General features: G+C 28.8%; 3 protein-coding genes and 1 long non-coding RNA gene across 6 annotated transcripts; 2 read left to right on the plus strand and 2 right to left on the minus strand.

Annotated features, from left to right (window-relative positions):
• The first annotated feature begins 117 nt into the window (after positions 1–117).
• On the plus strand, positions 118–4,229 carry Karybeta3 (karyopherin beta 3). The gene is made up of 8 exons (XM_027346248.2): positions 118–846; positions 912–1,950; positions 2,013–2,234; positions 2,306–2,389; positions 2,459–3,274; positions 3,336–3,677; positions 3,757–4,005; positions 4,070–4,229. Exons 1-8 carry the CDS (start codon positions 386–388, stop codon positions 4,139–4,141), a joined length of 3,285 nt encoding a protein of 1,094 aa, XP_027202049.2. The 5' UTR covers positions 118–385; the 3' UTR covers positions 4,142–4,229.
• Positions 4,230–4,312: 83 nt separating this feature from the next.
• LOC142645111 (uncharacterized) lies at positions 4,313–5,253 on the minus strand. Its single transcript, XR_012846292.1, has 3 exons — positions 4,985–5,253; positions 4,825–4,905; positions 4,313–4,539 (listed from the first exon to the last, which is right to left on the minus strand). It is a non-coding gene; the product is annotated as an uncharacterized LOC142645111 (long non-coding RNA).
• A 140-nt stretch (positions 5,254–5,393) lies between these two features.
• LOC113796008 (uncharacterized) lies at positions 5,394–6,822 on the plus strand. Of its 2 annotated transcripts, XM_075820491.1 has the most exons (3): positions 5,394–5,602; positions 5,651–5,842; positions 5,913–6,822. In XM_075820491.1, the coding sequence occupies exons 1-3, from the start codon at positions 5,584–5,586 to the stop codon at positions 6,716–6,718; spliced, it is 1,017 nt and encodes a 338-aa protein (XP_075676606.1). In that variant the 5' UTR covers positions 5,394–5,583; the 3' UTR covers positions 6,719–6,822. The 2 variants fall into 2 exon arrangements, with proteins under 2 accessions (XP_075676606.1, XP_027202054.2); XM_027346253.2 differs by having other exon boundaries at positions 5,395–5,842.
• Positions 6,823–8,806: 1,984 nt separating this feature from the next.
• On the minus strand, positions 8,807–14,601 carry LOC113796006 (uncharacterized). Of its 2 annotated transcripts, XM_027346251.2 has the most exons (4): positions 13,435–14,601; positions 11,482–11,598; positions 11,340–11,430; positions 8,807–10,004 (listed from the first exon to the last, which is right to left on the minus strand). In XM_027346251.2, the coding sequence occupies exons 1-4, from the start codon at positions 14,402–14,404 to the stop codon at positions 9,368–9,370; spliced, it is 1,815 nt and encodes a 604-aa protein (XP_027202052.2). In that variant the 5' UTR covers positions 14,405–14,601; the 3' UTR covers positions 8,807–9,367. The 2 variants fall into 2 exon arrangements, with proteins under 2 accessions (XP_027202052.2, XP_027202051.2); XM_027346250.2 differs by having other exon boundaries at positions 11,340–11,598; positions 13,435–14,598.
• Between the last annotated feature and the right edge of the window lie 7,608 nt (positions 14,602–22,209).

Below are 22,209 nucleotides of genomic sequence, written 5' to 3' on the forward strand. Positions count from 1 at the left end.
GAATAATTATTTATCAAATAATCGCGTCGATAGACGGCAGCATTGATTTTGTTGGTTGGTGGGGGGAGGGTTATACAGGATTTCACGTGTTTCTTCGGCCATCTGTATTATTACACACACACACACACACACACACATTCAAGAACTGCATGGATAATAATAATTTATGTGCGCTCACATTACAGCAGCAGCGGTGTTTGTTGTTATAAGAACTTCGTTCTTCATTTTTTTTAATTTCCATGCATGAATTGATTTGGAAAGACAAGAAAAGAAAAATAAAAATCATCATTTTAACACCTGAACCACCTGAATTATTTTGTTAAAATTTTTTTAAATTAAATTTATTAAATTACATTGAAAAAAGGACAATACCGAATAACAAACAATGGATGAACTGAATGAATTTAATCAATTATTAAACAATCTTCTCAGTACTGAAACTGAATTTCGACAAAAAGCTGAAAAAATCTATGAAGCAATTCCGTTAAAGGATAAAATTCGTCTATTATTTATGGCCATATCGGATGATACCAAATCGGAAGAGACACGTCATTTGGCAGCCATTTTGATGCGTCGTATTCTATTCAAATCAACCATGGAAGAATTATCCAAAGATATGGATGAAAATTATTTCAAACAATTAAAAGAATCTATACTTGCTCTTGTACAAAAGGATACGATTTCGATGATGTTACGAAAGAAAATTTGTGATATCATTTCGGAATTGGTTACAAAATTCATTGATGATGATGGTAATAATCATTGGCCAGAATTATTGAATTTTATGTTCACAGCAGCCAATTCATCCAATCTTGAATTGAAAGAATGTTCATTAATTATTTTGAAGTAAGTTATTTTTTGTATTTTTGATCATCGTTTTTAATCTATTTTTTCCAAACAAACACGCGCAGTACTTATCCAAATATTTTCGCTAAAGAACAGAATAAATATTTGGATTTCATAAAAAAAATGTTATTGAAATGTTTGATGGAAGAATCAAATGAACAGGTTAAATTGGCCGCACTGAAAGCAACAATTTCATTTATATTGGGAAACAGTGAAGATAAAACTATTATCAAAATTATGAGCGATACAATTTTACCGATGTTACAGATAACGAATGCAGTCATTGAAAATGATGATAATCAACCATTACTTTCATTGATTGAATTGACTGAAAAATGTCCACAAATATTGCGACCAAATTTTAATCTTTTAATGGAAATTTGTATGAAAATTATAACCAACAAAGATTGTTCGGAAAATTTACGACATTCGGCCATTGAATTAGTGGTGAGTTTTGCTGAAAATGCAGCCGGTACATTTAGAAAACGTGGTTCATCATATTTGATTCCATTGGTTTCACAATTTTTAATGATGATGACCGATTTGGAATATGATGATGGTTGGTCACAACGTGAAGATGATAATGATGATGAAGAAGATTCAAATAGTGATCATATTATTGGCGAAACAGCATTGGATCGATTAGCCTGTGCACTTGGTGGTAAAATTGTTTTTCCATTGGCCATCAATATTATATCACAAATGTTACAGAATGCTGATTGGAAACAACGTTATGCTGCATTAATGGCCATTTCAGCATTAGGCGAAGGTTGTAATAAACAAATGTTACCAATGTTGGAACAAATTGTTACAGCTATTTTACCATTCATTGGTGATACACATCCACGTGTTCGTTATGCTGTTTGTATTGCAATGGGTCAGATGGCATCGGATTTTGCACCAATTTTTCAACAACAATTTCATGATAAATTCATTCCAAATCTTTTACTTTTATTGGATGATAATCAAAATCCTCGTGTACAATCAAATGCTGCAGCTGCATTTGTAAATTTTTTCGAAGAAGCTAAACAGAAAATAATTTTACCATATTTAAATGTTATTGTTGATAAATTTGAACAGGTTTTAAAACTTAAAATTGATGAGGTATGTTGTTGTTGTGAAAATCAATTCTATCCATATATAATAATTTTTCAAATTGAAAATAGCTAATGAAAAATGGAAACAAAAAACTTGTTTTAGAACAAATTGTGATATCGATTGCATCGTTGGCTGATTTAACACAAGAATTATTTATTAATTATTATGATAGATTTATGCCTTATCTAAAATTTATTATTGAAAATGCTAATCATAAAGATCTTCGTTTATTACGTGGTAAAGCTATTGAATGTGCCAGTTTGATTGGATTAGCAGTAGGCAGTGAAAAGGTATTTGATGATTGTGATTTATGTTTTTCATTGGTAAATAATAATGGCTATATTTTAATTTTTTTTTTTAGTTCTGTAATGATGCCTCTCAAATCATGAATCTATTATTAAGAACACAAACTGGTGAAGTTATTCTTGAAGATGATGATCCACAGGTAAATTGATTTTTTTTTTTTTTGATTGTTTACAATTTTTATTTAATAATAATGATTGATTTAATATAGTTATCCTATATGATTACATCATGGGTAAGAATATGTAAACTTTTGGGTCCAAAATTTGAACCATATTTACCAATGGTAATGCCACAAGTATTGAAAACGGCATCAACAAAAATTGAAATGGCATTGATTGAAGGTGATGTAGATTCATCATGTGAAAATAATAGTGATTGGAAATTTTTCAATCTAAATGATCAACAAAATTTTGGTATCAAAGTATCATGTTTAGAAGATAAAGCAACCGCTTGTGAAATGTTAGTCTGTTATGCACGTGAATTGAAACATGGTTTTGTGAATTATCTGGAAGAAACTGTTTTAATTCTTGTACCAGCACTTCGTTATTATCTTCATGATGGTGTAAGAACGGCTGCTGCACAAAGTTTACCATTTTTATTGGATTGTGCAAAAATTCGTGGTGATAATTATGTTTATGAATTATGGCATTATATATTACCACATCTGATGTATGTATTGGATCAGGAAAGTGAAAGTGATGTTCTTGCTGAATTACTTATATCATTGGCCGATTGTATAACAACATTAGGAATGAATGCGTTCAATGAACAACAGATGGAAGATTTGATTAAAAAATTAGATTTTCATTTTAATGAACATTTTGAACGTTCAAAAGAACGGCAAGAAAAACGACATGATGAAGATTATGATGATGGTGTTGAAGAAATTCTTAATGATGAAGATGATGATGATGTTTATATTTTAACCAAATTGGTTGATGTATTACATTCATTGTTTGTTTCTTATAATGAAAAATTTTTACCATATTTTAATCATTTATTCAAACATATCATAAATCTTGCTGTAAGTATTTTATTTGATTTTGAATTTTTTAAACTAATCTTTTCTCAATTCAAAACAAAAGAAACCGGAATCACCTGTAAGCTATCAACAATGGGCCATATGTGTTATTGATGATTTAATCGAATTTACTGGTGTTAAATCGATTGATTATAAAGATTTTTATCTACCATTATTGATGAATAATTTGAAAAATCCACATAGTGAATTACGGCAAGCTGCTGCATATGGTATCGGTGTTTTGGCCAAACATGGTGGTAAAACATTTGAACAATTTCTTGCCGATAATATACCGACATTAGTTGCCATAATACAAGATTCGAATAGTCGTAATGCAGAAAATATTTATGCTACTGAGAATGCTATTTCAGCTGTAACAAAAATTATTGAATTTAATGGTGGAATGGTATGTGTTTAATTGAAAATTGTCAAATTTATTTAACAAAAATAATTTCATCAATGATTTATCCATTTTTTCAAAATAGGCCGGTATCGATACATTATTACCATGTTGGCTTAGTTGGCTACCAATCTGGGAAGATGAAGAAGAAGTTATATATGTTTATAGTTTTCTATATCAATTATTGGAAAGAAATCATCCACAAATTCTTGGTGTTGATAATTGTAATGTACCACGTATCGTATCGATAATATTGGAAGTGTTTGCACGTAATGTAATTGAACATACTAGTGAACTTGGACAAAAACTTATTGCTTATATAAAATTTGTAAATGTAAGTTTTTTTGTTTTTACAAAAATTTTTTTTTTAAATAAAAATTAATCATCTTTTATTATAGCTCGACAAATCGATAACGAATACATTTTCAGCTGAACAGCAACAAGTTTTGGAACAGATTGCTAATCTGTGAAGAAAAAAAACATAAATAATAATAATATTTTTGGTCTTTTAAAAAATTTTTCGATAATCATTTTGTCCGTTAAAAAAGAAAAGAAATGAAATAGTAAAATGATTTAAAATTTATATCTTTATTTTGTGTTTGTGTGTGTGTGTGTTTAAATTATAATGAATAAAAATAAAACAATATTGAATTTTAATTCGAATTGAATTTTGATTTTTTGGTTTTTTGGTTGTTCATTCAATTTGATCATTGCACGATTTCAGTTGTAATCAATTGAAATCATTTGTATTCATCCATCCATACATGACCATTAATGATTGTCGTGCATTTTTTTCTTGATTATTTACGAATAATGATCATGATCATTATTGTCGTTGTAATTGTGTTTATTTGTCAAATAATGATTCCTGTTTACATTAAAAAAATAGCTAAATTTTTCAAATTGATAAATAAATAATGTTCTGGATTGTCAAATCGTGATTTTAACTAAAATGATTGAATTATTCAATTTAAAAAAAATTGAATAATAGATTGATGATTATTAACGAAATCTTTATATCCTATCTATCTATCCATGATACAAAAAATGGTGGACACGATTATCAATCAAATCATCATTATCTATTCTATTCTATTCTATTCTATTCTAGTTAATGTAGTTATAATTTGGAAATGATTTTAAAATTTGTTACCACTTATCGTAATGTTGTAGAGGACGATATAATGACAATGATATGGAAAAATGTCTGATTTCCAAAGAAAAAAGGATTCATCTAAAAAAAAATATTGTTGTTGTGATCATCAATAATTATTGAGAGTTTTCTAGTGAATCAAAAAAAAATTGTACATTACATTAGATCTTATCGGTATTAGTTTAAGTTTGGGAGTTAACCAAAAAAAAAAAAAAAAAAAAAAGGAATAAAATTGTTTGATAGTGATGATGATGAAGACGATGAAGATGGACCAAAAATAAAAAAATAAATTCATGAATAATTTGTCATTATTAGCACATCCATAAATTGCATCACACAAATTGGATTGTCACATGAATTGTTTTTTTGGAATTAAAGGTAATTAAATATTCAAATGAACATTAGTTACAATCAAAATTCATCATCTTTATGATCATACTGTTGTGGGCGCCCTCTAAGAGTCCAATTATCAAATAACTTTTATTCACTTGTTGCAACATTATAATGTGCTCAAGGTATTTCACAACTTTTAAAATTGATAATTGATAATTATTGATAGCACTGAGAAAAAAGTCTGATTAGGATTCTGGAATAACTCCCTCAAAAAAACATGTAAATGTGTTAGCGATTGGCTTGCAAACCTCAAAAAAATTGACGTATATAAACCACCCTTTTCTCTCAGTGAGTATACATACGGTATTTTAATAGTTTTTTTCTGTGTCATCATTTCAAGAGCCATCATTATTAGATAGACCAAAAATGAACGATTCAAATGAAAGTGAAAAAATGAATGAAAATGAAGATGAAAAATTGAATGAAAATAAAGATGAAAAAATGAATGAAAATGAAGATGAAAGTGAAAAGAAAGATTTTGTTGGAAAATCTTTAGAAAGTGTTTTGGGAGGAATCAAGGGTCAATCCCGATTCGCTTTTATTACAAAAAAAAATTTTAGTAGAGAAACTGTTGCTGGAATCCGTGATATGAATTTAGGATCTATCAAGAATGGAAAACCAATTGGTAAGTAATTGATTTGATTAATATTTATAATGGAATCAAAAAAATTTTGATTTTTTTTTATTGTTTCAAGGAAAACCGGTTATTCGTTTCGATAAAGGATTACCATCCAAAACTACACTTAACAATCTATCACCTGGCCAACCAATCCCACCAAGCAAACCACATATAAATATTGATCCAAAAGGATTTTCAAGTGCTAAAAATCCACATATCTATGTGAATGAAACAGTTATTAATGGTGCACAAACATTTCAGAAAATTTGTGAATACGCTGGACCAGTTTTGACTGTTGGCGCAGTGGCTATCGAAGTTTGGAGATTAAAGTCAGCTCTTTCAGATGATCTGGAAATTAAAAATAATAAAGATGAAATTATTAAAGAATTAAAAGATGCTATCAGGCAATTGAAAAACGATTTGAAAACCGAAACTGATGAAGAGACAAAAAAATTGATTGAAAAGAAACTAGAAGAATGTCGAAAATGTCTAAAAGAGATGAAACGAAATTTTCCAAAGACAGTGAAAAAAGGAGCTGAAATTGCTGGTGGCTGGACAGGTGGATTTGCTGCCGGTACCGCTGGTTCATCAGCTGGTTTTCAAATTGGCGCAACGGTTGGTACATTTGTTGGTCCTGCTGGAACTGTTGTAGGAGGAATAGCTGGCGCATTAATTGGAGCTATCGGAGCAGGAATAGCAGGCGGTTATGGTGGAACTTGTGCCGCTGGATATTTAGCCGAAAAAGGTATGGAATATTTTGATAGTGATGAAGATGATGAAGAAGATGAAAATGAAAACGAAAAAAATAAAGACGATGCAGATGAAGAAGATAAAAAAGAAAACGATAAAAATGAAGACGATGAAGAGAAAAAGGATATTTGATTAAATCGATGATGATCGAATTGATACTATCGAGAAAATTGCAATAAAAAATTAAAAAATTATAATGTTCATTGTTATAATAAAAATTATTTTTATTTATTGAATTCTGTTCATTATTGATTAAAATCAAGCTATACAACCTACATACAGCAATTGATATTAGTAAATTTTTTGTTTTGTTTTGTTTGCCAGACATAAAACATATTAATTTTTTCCATTCAATTTATCATTTTTTTTGTTTCGTGCTTTCTTTCTTTCTTTCTATGAGGAAATTTCAAAATCCTAATGATGATGTTTTCGTTGTTGTTGTTGTAATACAAGTTGATGACCGCCACTAACAACAATTTTTTTTTTAATTAATCTAATTAAACATTCACAGTTAATAGGTTAGGTACTTTATTTTGATTAAAAAGGGAGAGAGAGAGAGTGAAAGATAATTTCATATGAAAATAGTTTCGTTTGAAACGAAACAAAAAACCATAATAATAAAACCATCCACCACTGTTAAGTATAATAACAACAACAACAAAGAATAAAATTGAACAAGTCATAGTGATAAATGGTTTTTAGTAACACACACACACACACACAGGGATAGAGAAAAAGAATGATAACAAAGTGCATTCTATTCAAGTTGATTAAATTATTATATTTGATTAGGCACATTTTATATATTGTGGTTTTTTAAAAACATTACTTACCACAATAATAGTTGTGATGGGGATATAATAATATTGTTGTGCAACCAGAAGAATACAGAATCCATGCACGTACGTTACATTCATTTATCCGAATAGCGAAGGGGAGAGAGAGAGAAATAGTGGGCAAAAAAAACGAATAAAAACCGTATAATTTTTTCTTTTTAATTGGCATTAAACAATTACAATTACACAGACAATTGAATAAATTGATCGGAATAACAGAGAGAGAAAGAGATAAAATACAGTTATTATTTGCATTTAGAATTGCATTCATTCAGGTAACAAAAAAAAAAAAATGGTTCATCACAGAATCGATTTCATTCACTTTAGTTTTTTTTTCTTCTTCAAAATATCTCTAGTTCTGTTCGAATAACACAACCAAGCGAATAACTATGTTTTTTGTTTCAACATTTTTTTCTAGTATTTTGAAAATGAATTTGAAATGAATAAATAATTACTCTGGAGATTTAATTCTGGCCAAAAAGAATTGAAACGAATTAAATACACACACACACACACAATATATGCCGTGCGTGAGTGACTTTTTGCCACATGATGATGATGATTATGATGAACAACAACTGATTTGATCGATCAAAATTGCCCATCATTTTCGTTTTTAATTTCTCGATTCATTAAAAGGAAATTATTACTGTTACTGTTATTGAAAAAAACATTTTTTTTTCAAAATGAATCTCAAGTGATTGTTTTTTATTGCCAGGTAAAAAACAAAACAAAATTATTGCACTAACAAGGTATTCTTTCTTTCTTTTAGTTGTTGTTGTTGTTGTTGTTGAAAGTTTTAGTAATGATTACAATCATGATTATTATTATAATGATGGCTATTTTGTTAATTTAAATAATAATAATAATAATAATAATAATCTATTATACACAAGTTACACTGTTTGTCTGTTTGTAAGTAAAAATAAAAATAATAATAACACTATTCACTATGGCGCCCGGCAAATTTGGCTCTCAGTTTGCTTGTCATCAAACCAAAATATTCATTATTATATAATAATGACCAATGATAGTTATGATGATAAACATTGTTTAGTATGCAAACAATGTTTTTATTCGTTCAGTATTGCAGGTATTTTCGTTTTTTTAATGGCATTATTTTCAAATCCACGATGAATCATATAATGAATGGATGAATATCTGGTGTGCAATGATGTGTGTAGCGGCTGCTGCGGCAATGGTCAGATATTAAATTGTTTTTTTTTACAAACGAATTCAACTTATCGATTGAATATTTAAAATATGTCCAAGTAAATATCTGTTTTTCCGAAAAATTACTTTGATTTATTATCGATTATTTCAAAGGAAATTTTGTAAATCTAATTCAATTTCATTAATAATCATTTTTTAATTGAAATTTTTTGTTTGGTTTAAAGACCTGGAAAATTCCAGGTATGCGTGTATATATTTGTCATAAATGAATTTTTCATTTTCAATACAGCTAATTAATATGTAGTTGTTTGTTTAATATGCAAATAATGTTTATGTTTCTCTCATATATCATCATCATCATCACGGTTATTTGGTGCTTTTTTTTGGATAATTTCAGTTTGTAATAAGTTTTTGTTTTGTTTTGTTTTTTATACAATGTTTATGATTTCAAGAAAAGAATTATTATTATTATGATAAACATATTATGAAAATTATGACATAATTATCGTTGTTGTTATTGAGAATAATGTACACAAATACAGAATATATACATTACACATATATGTACATTACATCTTTTAGATGCATTTTTTTTTCGTTTTTCTTTTGTTAATGATGATGATAACATTGTTTGACAAATAAGACTAGATAAATCGATAGTGAAATGATGATAAAAGATTTATATGAATGAATGTCAATCGAATGGATAAATGATAGTAATGAGATCATGTGATCCAATATTTTTTTTTTCCTATAAATTTTTGTTTTTTTTTCAACATAATGTACTGGCTGTTATCGATGGAAATGTTGTTGTTGTTGCTGTTGCTGTTGCTGTTGATGATGATGATGATGATAATGATCTTTCCATTGATGGTGATGTTGTTGTTGTTGCTGCTGCTGTCGATGTTGATGTTATTATTGATGTTGAAGAACCTGTACTATGACCACCACCACCACCTCCATGATCATGATTAAGATGATGTTGATGATGATTTCCCCATGGTTGAAGATTTTGTAATGCATGTAATGAAGATGCATTCAATAATAATTGATGTTGTGAATGTGGATGATGATGATGCGGATGATGATGATGAAGATCACGTTGTTGGGAAAATGCTGCAGCAGCTGCTGCTGCTGCTGCTATTGATATTTGGCCCATTTGTTGTTGAGATGCACAAACAACAGCAGAATTAATTGGTGATGATGCGGGTCCATGATGTTGATGTTGATGTTGTTGTTGTTGATGATGATGATGATGTAATGCAAGATCAACAGCCATTTCATTTGTTAATGTTTGATGATTATTCGTATTGGCATATAATGATTTTGATACAACTTCAGCTTGTAAACTCATCATTAATCGATTTGCAGCTTGTCGTTCGGCTTCACGTTCTTCGGCTGTTTGTCGTCTATATTATATTATATTGAAGTTGTCGGAATACAATTGCGAAAAAAAATCAAAGAAAAGAAAAAAAAAACAAGAAAAAAATTACCATATTGAAGAGTTTTCGGCATTTAAAAAAAATCGAAAATCCAAAATCCAAAAACGACAAAGATAATGACACATAACAAGTTAAATACTGATCAACAACATTACATTGCTTGCTTATTATCATTATTATTGGTGGTGGTCAACTCAACAGAAAATCGATCGTATCGATTCAAAGAAATACAAGATCGACTGACAAAAGTGGTCAATTATCTCTCAATCGTCGTTGTCTAAATAAACCACCGCCAACACACAAATGACCAAGAAGTAGAAAAAAAATTAAACATTTTAACCCCGATTTAACGAAAAAGGAAACCATGTAATCAAAAGGTGAAAAAAAAACATGTTTCAAGGTATGTTGTAAACGAATTTTGATCCAAAAAAAAGGAAAGATTCCAACATTGAAGTAAATCGATCAATTTCTGTTTTAAAATACAGACAATCAATTACAACAACTACTGCTAAATATCCTGTACATTTTACTTTGTAACTAAAAAAAAATTACGATTATATGATGATGATGGTGGCGGTGGTAAGTAAGTTAAATGTTCTTCAAAGTTTTTAAAAATATGGTAATGATGACCATCATCATCATCATCATCAATGATTTTGGCCCCAGACAGTGGTTAATATGGCGACATTATCATCATCATCATCATCTTCATATACAAACTAAATGAACCGCAATTCACACACACACAGACCCCGCATCACTTATCATTATGTGATGATGATTGTTGATTGTTTGATGGAACGCATGGTAGAAAAATTGGTGCCACACCAATCAGTCAGTCTGTCATTTTAGTCATTCAGTCAGTCAGTCGGCTTTGTGATCAGTCATTTAGAGCCTATCAGTCAATGTTGATGATGATGATGATTGTTATAACATTGGTAAACTTAACTTAAAGAAATTGATATGATTTGAAAATATGGAGAGGGGGAAGGAAAAAACTCAATGGAATAAAACACCTTAAGGCATTTTAGATCAAAAAAATGATGATGATGATCATGATGAAATGTTTTTTTTTTCAGAAAAGATTTAAATTATTTTTCCGTTTCACATAGAAATATCATTTTTTAAAAATAAATATTTTGAAGGTTTGGCTTATTCTCTCTCTCTTAGTCTAATCATCAATTATCATCATCATCATCTTAAATGCTGGCTAATTTAATAAAAATGATAAGTGCTGTTTTGTCGTTGAAAATCAAGAAGGAAAAATCAAAAATCAAGAAGGAAAAAAAAACGAAAACTAACCTCCATTTTGTACGACGATTCTGGAACCAAGTTTTAACCTGTGCATCAGTCATTTTAAGATTTTTAGCCAATGTTGCACGTTCAGCTGATGCTAAATATTTTTGTTTATGAAAACGTTTTTCCAATTCACATATTTGCATACGTGTAAATGATGTACGTGGTTTTTTACGTTTAGGTGGTGTACGATTTTGATATGGATGACCAATACGACGTGCCGGTAATGTTGGATATTGGCCATTTGTTGTAAATGGAAATGTAACTGAAAAAAAATGTTTTCGGAAGAAAAAAAGCCGATCAATATCAATGAAATCAAGCAGGAAAGGAATCATATAATAATAATCGTTTAGAGGGTAAGAGAGTAATCATTATTATCAGTTTTTTTTTCTCAAAAAAAACATCATCATTTTCAAACAACATTCATATATATTGAATATATATTCAAAAATATATAAATTATTTATATTCAAATTAGCTACAATTTTTGTTTTCGTTTTGTTTATCAAAACGAAAATAATAGCCTTGCTTAAATCTTTTTTTAAAAGATGATTGCACACACACACATTTATTTAAATTACAATTTCTGACTAATTTTTTGCTTGGAAACGACTTAGAGAGAGAGAGAGAGAGCAAATTGTATACGATTCAGTCGATTAATGATAATGATATGGATAACAAGTTAAAATCACCATTTTGTTTTTGTTGTTAAATGAAATCATTTAAAAACACACACTCACACACACACAAACATGAATTCCATTCAATTAAATCTTTATCAATGTGGGGGGAAAAAAGCAAGGAGAGTAAAAAAGAAAGATGTTTCAAAAAAAAAAATATTTATTTATCAAAACAAGAAATGATTATCTTAATTTGTTTCGTTTCATTTTTAAATTATCATATTTTTTTTCCATGTTCAATAATAATCATTTCATATCATTTCATTCAATCATTCATTTGAAATGGGCAAAAACTATCTATCTATAAAAATATGGCGTCAAAATGTCGATTATAAATTGCATAATCATTATCCACCTTTTCTCTCTCTCTCTCTCTCTCTCTCTTCGATGATGATAATGATGATGATGATTAGTTTGTTCATAGGCCACGATTTTTTATTTTCCTGAATGATGATTATTCGTTTGTTTGATGTTGATGGTTAGGTTGTAGACGATATTCATATATGATATGATCCGGTGATGATAATGATGATTGGAAAAAAAACAACATGATTGACGACAACAACAACCTAGACTAGACACTTATGTCACCTTTTTCTTGATTTACTTTTTTGGTTTTTAGTTTGGTTTGCCAATAAGGAATTGAGCAAAAATCTTTAAAAAAAATATTTGATAATGATAATCGCCCGACATACAGACAGATAGATTGTTGGGTTGTGTTGTCGCCATAAAAGAAATGATTCCTTGAAAGAATTTCTTTTTGCAAATAACTAACGCCCAAACAAACAAAAAATGACTAATGTTATCTTTATGATGATTTTTGCACAAGCAAACACACAAAACATTAATGGTTTTAATTTATATTTTTTTCATTCAAACATTTTTTTGACAGAAATTCTTATTATTATTCTATTTCTGATCATCAAATAATAAGGGGGTTTTGATGATTAGGTTTTTTCAATCTCGAGAAATTTACATTTCATTTGAATATGGAAATCTGTTCGTTTCTCTCATCTATATATCACCAATTTTTGGTTTTTGTTTCAAAAAATTCATTATTCAAATGAATTTCCAAAAACGAAAAAAAAAAAAATTTAAATCGATAGCATATTACACCTGCCCATTATGATCATGGTAAAATGAGTGCAATGAAACAAAAATCAAAAATCAAAAAAAATATAACTTTTCAATAACACCCTCAATGATAAAATATATTTCAAAATGAGATTCTTGTTTTCGAAAATGATGATGATCATCATTATCATTAGGAATGAATGAATGGATTCAATTAGCATATTAATCAATGACAACAACAACAACAAAATTTTGTTTTTTGTTGTTGTTGGAAAGAAAAATGGCTAATAATGAATTTTACACAAAAATGTTTTTTTTTTTTTTGGTAGGAAAAACTAAAATCTTACTTGATAAACTATCTTTAATTGTGAATGGTGTTGATGTATGATGATGATGTGGATGTTGATGTGGATGAGTGGTCAACCATGGATAAGTAGCAACCGTATATGGTGATGATGGTATCGATATTGAATTTGTTGTTGTTGTTGTTGACGATGTTGTTGTTGTTGTTGTTGATGATGAATTATTAGGATGATGATGATGATGATGTAATAATGCCGATGATGGTCTTTGTGCTGGCACTCTTATCACAGAATGTTGTTGATGTTGTTGTTGCTGATGTATATTATTTTTCGCTTCATCATCCAAATCATCATCATTATCATTGACCGTTATTCCATTGGTTATTGGACTATCCGGATTACGTAATGATGATATTGATGATACAGATGATACGGATGGTGATAATGATCGATCAGATAAACATTGATTATTATTATTATTATTATTCAGATGATGATGATTTTGATGTTGATATGGACTCGCTGTTGTTGTTGTTGTTTGAAAAAATCGATTCAATTGTTGATGATGGTTAGATAGATTTGCCGGTGAATCAATAGATGATCTTTCGGATTTTGGTGAATTTAGCTGATGATGATTTTGATGATTTTCTGATTTGTTATTCGCTGCTGATGATGATGATGATGAACAATGATGATCCAATAAACGACTAATACTAAATGTTAATTTATCATTTTTAACAACAACAGTAGCCGTTGTTGTTGTTGTTGTTGTTTTGATTGATGGTGGCGGTGGTGATATTCTTCCCGGGCCATTATTACCACCATTGAGATGATGATAATTGTTGAATGATAAAGAATCATTATTACCACCACCATTATTATCATCATCAATATCGATATTACTGCTACAATTTGAATTATCACCATCATCATCAATAATATTGTTATTATTAACACTAGATGATGATCTAGATCTAGATGATCTTGATGAATGGGACATTTTTTCAAAACACATTTGAATTTCAATTTTATTTTTCGGAAAAAGAATAGCAGAAAATCAAAAAATAAATAAATAAAGACAGTTAAAGTTGATCAATCAATCAATATTCACAAAACATTCAAATTAAAATTTATTGGTTGTGAATTTGAAAAATTCAAATCATCAATGATCAAATCATCAATTTTAAAAAACGATCATTATCAGCATCATTTTCAAAAAAAACTTTTACAAAAACTTTTACAAAACCTTTAAACTGAACTTAACGAACACAGAAATCGACACAGAATAAAGACAAAACGTTTAACAACAACAACAGTATTTGAAGAATAGAATAGAAAAAAAATGATGTGCAAAAGAGAGGTGCGGCTAATAAGAGATACGAGAGAGAGAGAAAGAAATAGTCAATGAAGATGATGATCATCATTTTAAACCAAAGAAGAAAAAGACAAGAAAACAATTGGCTTACGATACACCCATAGACATATTGTTGAATAATAAAGGTAAATGAAAAACAAATTGACTCTGTGTGCGAATGTTATACATAAGTGATAAGTGATGATTTGCCCGTTGATTTCTGCTGTTTTGTTTCTTTTGTTTGTTTGTTATCATCATGGTGATGATAAACTGCAGAGTTTCATGTGTATGTATGTGAAAAAAAGGACAGCCCATTCAAGGCGTATACTTTTTTTGCTTGCTTGTTTGTGTGTTAATATTGATAACAAGGCGAACAAGTTTAGTTTTCTATGCTGAACTTTTTTTTAAAATGCAATTTTCGTCGCAAACTCCAGAATGAAGCATCATTTTTTACAGAATTTCTCCCCCAAAAAAAACAACTGAAGCAGAACATATCCAAATGGATCCCAGAATCCGAAAATGATGATGTTTTCGGGCAACAGCGAAAAAAAAAACGTTTTTTGGTGAAAAACAATGATGAGATTGGCTATTGAAACAATCGAATATCCATAATGATTATGATAATCACAAGAACAAACATCAATTATTTTAAATGGATACAAACGAAAAACCAATTAAAATATCAAAATGATGATTCCATTTACCATGAACAATCATCATAGGATTTGTGATAATTTCTTCTTATTTAGGAATTGTAGAAGAAACAATTTTAGTAAAAGGTAAATTAAATGTAATTATAGTTGATGTTGTTGTTGTTACCTAAAATAGACAAGTCATGTAGAAATAGTAAAGGAAAGAAAGATAACAGAGCATCCACATCAATGTTTGTTGATAAGAATTTCTTTATTGGTGTTGGTGTAATTGGCCATGCGTTGTTTGGCAGTGCGAGAGTCCCAAAATGTGTATCAAAGAACCATTCTAATTTTCAAATTTAACCATTCATTGCTCTTTTTTTTTTAATTGTTAAAACATTTATATTTTTGGATTGGACGGAATAAAGGAATTTTTTCACTAAAAAAAACAAGCGTGTCAAATGGAATAAATGGAAAATTAACCAATTTTGGCTTGATGAAGATGAATCTACATGTTTGTTTGTTTGTTTGTTTGTTCGGGTAGAGAGAAAACAATCATTTCCGATTAATCGATCAAGTTTAATTAAAGTAACGACTACGACGACTATCATGCCATTTAGTTTATATCAGAGAAACAACCAATTTAAACATACAGACACGCTTAGATCATAGAGAATTTATTACAAAGAGATTGGGTTTTCTCCTGCTACAATAATGATATTAATAATAATTTTTTACCCGAAAAAAATATATCAAAAATTCATTCCACGATCATGTTTTTTTGGCTTTTTGGATTCCGAAAATTGAATAAAATCATTAAAACGAAACCTTTTTTACTTCTCTTTTCTGACTGTTTTGCTTTTTTTTGGAAACTTGAAACAACGACGATAATTATTCAATTTTTATTCATCAACATCGTCATCGTTCAAGAGAAAATTAAACTTTCGAAATTCAAATTGAAATTTAAGTTTGTTTTTTTTTTTGTTTAAAAACATTGCTTTAATAGCCAATTATATTAGTAGGAAAGACGAAAGAAAAGAAAGAAATCTTTCAGGTGTTTTCAATCAATATCTATCTCTACATTAAATCTATCTATCTATTCTATAGAAGCAAATTATATAATTCATTAATTGTAAATTACATTCAATGATTACTATTTTGTTTTTTGTTTTTTGTTTTGTTGTTTGTTTCTTGCTTGTTTAACATCATTTTCGTTGTTGAATATATTTTTTTTCTAATGGTTTGTTTCAAATGATGATGATAATTGGCTATTTGAAATTTAATGGGGGCTAATTTCTTTTTATTTTATTTTATTTTATGTTTCTTCATCTATCTTGCATAATCATTATCATTTATTCGACAAGAAAAACATGTTTAGAAATGAAAAAGAGAGAGAGAGAGAGAGAGAGAGAGAGAGAGAGAGAGAGAGAGAGAGAGAGAGAGAGAGAGAGAGAGAGAGAGAGAGAGAGAGAGAGAGAGAGAGAAATAAAGATGTGTTTGATTGGCTAAAACAGCATCAATTTAACCATGTTATTCAATCAGTTTTAGTTGCCGGAAAGAAACAAAACAAAACAAATTAACGATCAAATTTTGATAAGAAAGAAGGGGGAGAGAAACAAATTTAAATTTTTTGCCAATTTCCAATTTCCCACCATCACCATCATCACCACCACCACCATTACCACCATCAAAACTATATTGATTTGTAAATCAAATCAGCCGAAAATAAAGAAAAATTGTTTTTCAAAAAAAAAAATCATTCATTGAATGAACGAGAATGAATAGTGTTTTTTGTTGTAAGTAATTTAATTTAATAAACATGTGAAAAATACATTATATTTTTATTTTTATTATTGCTTAGTTTGATAATTGGACATTTGGATTTTTTTTTTTTGTTATCTTGATAGTCATCATCATCATCAAGTGTGTAATAATAATCATCATCATCGTTTCTGGAAAATCGTTACAATAGGGAGAGAGAGAGAGAGAGAGAGAGAGAGAGAGAGAGAGAGAGAGAGAGAGAGAGAGAGAGAGAGAGAGAGAGAGAGAGAGAGAGAGAGAAATTCAATTTTACCAGATCCTTTAATTCATTCATGATGATCATCATCATCATCAACATAATGATTACATGGAACATACACGCAAACTATAGGGACTAGTTAGTTTATTTTATTTCCAAAAAAAACATAGAATTAACAAACGAAAAGACTTGGAAGGCTGACTGATTGACTGACACACGTTTCTGGATCGTGTGTGTGTGTGTGTGTGTGGATCATTGTTTTTATGGATGATGTTTAGAAACAAAACAAAATGAGGCAAAGAAAAATCCCAATACACTATACACACGCTATATTCCAAACAAACGAACGAGAAAACATCCAGAAAAACCAAACCAAACCTATTCTATTCATATTTTTATCAAATATGAGCGAAATACCTTTGAGATTTACTTTTTTTGTTTTTTGTTTTTCTCATCTCATCTCATTCACACAGAATTTGGAACTTGTTGTTAGGAAAATTGATAAATCGGAATAGTTAATCAAGATATAAACAAGGAGAAAAATTCAACAAAAAATTAAAATAAACGAGATTCAGGGAACATCAACAGTGAATAGAATAACTGAATGACTTTTGGGATTTGTAAGCCTCGTGTATCAATGTGCATTTGAACATTCATTCATTCATTCATTCAATGATGTAAAACGCGTGCGTGTAGATAAAATGAATGAAATGGAAAAAGGTTCCAGAAACAACAGCAAACAAACTTGATAATTTAATTGAAATAACTGAAAAATTGTTTTTTTTTCAGCTGTCACACATAAATAAAACGAATCAAATCAAATCAAATTCTTGAACAATTTCCAGAATAAAATGTTTTTCATTTTGTTGTTGTTGTTGTTGTCCTGTTGATAATTCGTGATCGAAAAAATCATCAACTACAATAAGATTATTAACGACGAATGAACAATAATTTTTTCTTACAAGCTATTAAATGGTGATTAGACAAAAACATGATGATAATGGCAAAAGGACCTTGATCCTGATGATAATCAATATTCAATGATGATGATGATCATCTATGGGGTGATCATTTACATATGGACCAACAAAAAAAATGATCACAATGATCGACCATAAAGAAAAACAATCTTATTTAACATATTTAAAATTTGATTAATTTATATCATTATTATCATCATCATCATTTGAAAATCACGATTTTTATAATGTTTATCATCATCATGATGATTATTATTATTATTTGTTTTCTGTTTAAACAAAATGTGAAAACAAAAACATCGAAAAAGACGAAGAAGAAGAAATTGGAGTCACGAGTCGAGAATGTTTTGCATTCATTCAATCAATCAATCAATCAATGAATTGAATCAATGAATGATCCATTTTTGTGTGTATTTTCAGTGGCCAAAAATGACGAAAACTACGACGACTATGATAATGACAATGAACAAATCGTAACAAGAAAATCGATCCAATCAAATGATGATGATGATGATGATAATAATGATTGACATTGTGTATTACATTACCTAAAATGATAATAATAATGAAAAAAAACAGGACATGAATGTTTGTTGTTGTTGTTGTTGTAAGATACAATTATTTTGTTGTTGTTGTTGTTGTTGCTTTTTTTCTACAATAAGTTAACTTTGTAATTAAGCTAAATTGAATGGTTAGAGTTGAAGAAAAGCGGCTAATCATAATAATAACATAAAGACAACTGACAACTTTTTTTTTGTGGACAACCACCACGAATGAATGAATAATTAGCTTGCGGCTATCTTACGTATCACATCATCATTGTGAATCCATTTTTGGTTTTAAAATAATTTGATCAACACACACACACACTTTTGATCAACTAATTGAAACTATTGAAGTTTTTTAAAATAATTAGTCGAGAATTTTTCTCAGGAATTATCAAATTTTTTCGGAAAAATTTCCAGAAGGGGAAACAAAAAAAATTCTCAATCAATTTTATTTGATGATGATGTTTAAACAACAAAACAGAAATCAAAAGACTCTATATCTTTTCTTTCTTTGAAAATAATCAATGTTTCTCTCTCTCTCATTCTACCTGGCCAGGTGCCTATATATTTGTATTTGATTTATTTTTGAAATTTGAGAAATTCTCGAACGAAGAAACTAATACATCCTACAATTATTTATGATTATCATCATCATCATCATCATCATTAAACAACAGCAACCATGATTTCTTTTTTGGAAAAAAACAAAACGAAATTTCTTTGTTCAAATCAATGAAGAATAAGAAGAAATGTTTTGGCCACGATCTTGTTTACACGGAGGTTGTTCGATTCACGACTTTTTTATTTTTGTTTTCTCTAGACTGGCCATCATCATCATAAGCAGAAATTCAATTCAAATCGGTCATCGAATGAAAATCATCAGTATTTTTTTCTCTTAGAAAATGATCAGTGAAAACAAATGAAAATTTTTTTATCTTGAAAGATTGGCCAATCAACAACAACGTTAACCGAGTGGCCAGTGGCCAGATGAAAATCAATAACCATCCATATTGTTGTTGTTGTTGGGTGCTTTATAGAAACAAAAAAAAAATATTTACAAAAATAACTACTACCACTATATCAACATTATTAAAAGTATCATTCAAAATCGATAATAATAATAATAATAATAACTATAATGGCGTGAAATTTCAAATGTTTTTCAACCAAAATGGATCGAAATAGGTGCAAAAAATGAAATATAATCGATGTTAAGTGTGTGGTATATATACAATTTATTGTAATCAATTTTTAATGATATGATCATCATTGAATGAATCATTTTTTTCCATAAACTTTTTTTTTGGTTGGAAAAAAATTCAATTTCGACTAAACAAGGCTATAATATTTATGAAAAATAAATAAACGATGTTAGAAGTAATGGCAAGAGTAAAAAGAGAATCACCAATTATGATGGGAAAAAACATTAGCCAATCAAAAAAAAATGATGCTTCTCTCTCTCTCCCTCTCTCTCTCTCTCTCTCTCTCTCTCTCTCTCTCTCTCTCTCTCTCTCTCTCTCTCTCTCTCTCTCTCTCTCTCTCTCTCTCTCTCTCTTATGGATGGTAGGTTGATGATCGACAATATTGCAATCAAGTAAATTGAAAAATTATTTATCACGTGCCATGTTGGTTTAGTTTTAATGTTTGATGTTTTCATTTTGGTTTTGAAATTCTTGACATGGATATTTTGATATATAATGATAATGATGCTCCCACACACACACAGAAGAAGAAAATGGTGTTTTTGCTGTTGTTGTTTAAAACAGGAGAAGATGTTTATTTTTACCAAAAAAACAAAACAAAAAAAAACGATGCGCAATCTAAAACCATTGGAAAAAAAACCACACAATTACAATTGCCAAAGCAATATAGATGTTATTTTACAAATTATTATTTCATTTTCATTTTCATTTCTCTCCCTGTTTAAATAAATAAATATTATAAAGATAATCACTTATCACACTGCTAACCGTGTGTGTGTGTTTGTGTATGTGTTTCCCATTAAAAATAATGGCCAATTTCTTTTCTCACTATACCTTTATTATGATGATGTAAGAAAACCTAAACCATCGTTTGTTCTGAAAATAAACTGAAATGTAATGTCTAAAATATATAAAAAGATTTTTATGAACAAAAAAACAAACACATTTTTGTTATAATGGATAATTGAATAGACCGATCAAAACAAAAATGAAACGAAACACTTATTTTACACAAACAAACAAACAAACCGAATTTTTTTTTTTTAAAAAGTGTGATTGAAAATGTCAGACATCATTCTATTTGTCGGTCGGTCGATCAATTCGATTCGATCGATGATTATCTTGTTATGTTTGTTATTAGGCCTCTCTACTGATGATACCAATGATGATGACAGATCTTAATAGACAAACAAATAATGATAAGATAAATTCAAATGTCAATTACGGCAAAAAAATTACATAGTTACATTTGATAATGATAATAATGATGTTCGGGTAATGTTTTTTTTTTTTGATATATCAATCAAACGAAAAATGGATTGCTGTTTTTTGCTGTGTTTACCATCCATTTGATTTTTGAATCAAATTGACTTTTAAAGATGGATACTTGGTTGATTGCATCATTTTTTTTTTTTGATTAACAATGAAAAAAAGCTTCAAATGTCAAATTCAAATGGCGCCACAACCGTCATGGTTAGATTGACATCGATCAATCGATCGATTGATGATGATCGGATTCCAATTAAAAAAAAAACTAAAATCAAAACAAACAAACAAACAACCAGTGCAAATAAAGAAAAATTCAATCAAAAAAATTGACAATTATTCAACCATATAAATTGTTTGTTTTTTTTTCAATGGTTGATGGCCAAGTTTGATCACAAGTTTGCACCCCGAATCCGAAAGAATTTTCATTTTGATTTTTTGATTTTTTTAAATTGAAATTTTGTTAAATTATTTTGCTACAATTTGGTGATGAAGATGATTGGTACAACAAATCAATCAAATCAAACAAACAAACCAAACAAACAAACAAACAAACGATCAAATCAAATCGATTGAGATTCAATGAATAAATCAATTTCAATGAATCAATACGATTGACATTATTATCATCATCAAGATTGATTTCATTCGCGGTTGAATTGTTATCAAATGTTGTTGTTGTTCAATTGATTTGATTTGATTGATTTTCTTATGATTGCAATACGATAATCACATTTTTACCTGAATGAATGAATGATTGAAAGGTGTGTGGTTTGAAAAAACTAAAATTCAAATAATTTCAATTAATCTTGATTTAA

Source organism: Dermatophagoides pteronyssinus, unplaced genomic scaffold, assembly GCF_027571235.1.
Source record: "Dermatophagoides pteronyssinus isolate colony J.1.1.1.1 unplaced genomic scaffold, Derpt_VIB-CSIC_2022.12 sq0006, whole genome shotgun sequence".
Classification (NCBI taxonomy): Eukaryota; Metazoa; Arthropoda; class Arachnida; order Sarcoptiformes; family Pyroglyphidae; genus Dermatophagoides; species Dermatophagoides pteronyssinus.

Bases quoted from the DNA above. Each gene is read 5' to 3' on its own strand.
- Karybeta3 (XM_027346248.2), top strand. From the start codon at position 386: ATGGATGAACTGAATGAATTTAATCAATTATTAAACAATCTTCTCAGT. The intron at 847-911 runs GTAAGTTATTTT...AAACACGCGCAG, and splicing joins TGTTCATTAATTATTTTGAA to TACTTATCCAAATATTTTCG. The intron at 2,235-2,305 runs GTATTTGATGAT...TTTTTTTTTTAG, and splicing joins TAGCAGTAGGCAGTGAAAAG to TTCTGTAATGATGCCTCTCA.
- LOC113796008 (XM_027346253.2), top strand. From the start codon at position 5,584: ATGAACGATTCAAATGAAAGTGAAAAAATGAATGAAAATGAAGATGAA. The intron at 5,843-5,912 runs GTAAGTAATTGA...TATTGTTTCAAG, and splicing joins CAAGAATGGAAAACCAATTG to GAAAACCGGTTATTCGTTTC.
- LOC113796006 (XM_027346250.2), bottom strand. From the start codon at position 14,404: ATGTGTTTTGAAAAAATGTCCCATTCATCAAGATCATCTAGATCTAGA. The intron at 11,599-13,434 runs GTAAGATTTTAG...ATTTTTTTTCAG, and splicing joins AATTAAAGATAGTTTATCAA to TTACATTTCCATTTACAACA. The intron at 10,005-11,339 runs GTTAGTTTTCGT...AATATAATATAG, and splicing joins AATCGTCGTACAAAATGGAG to ACGACAAACAGCCGAAGAAC.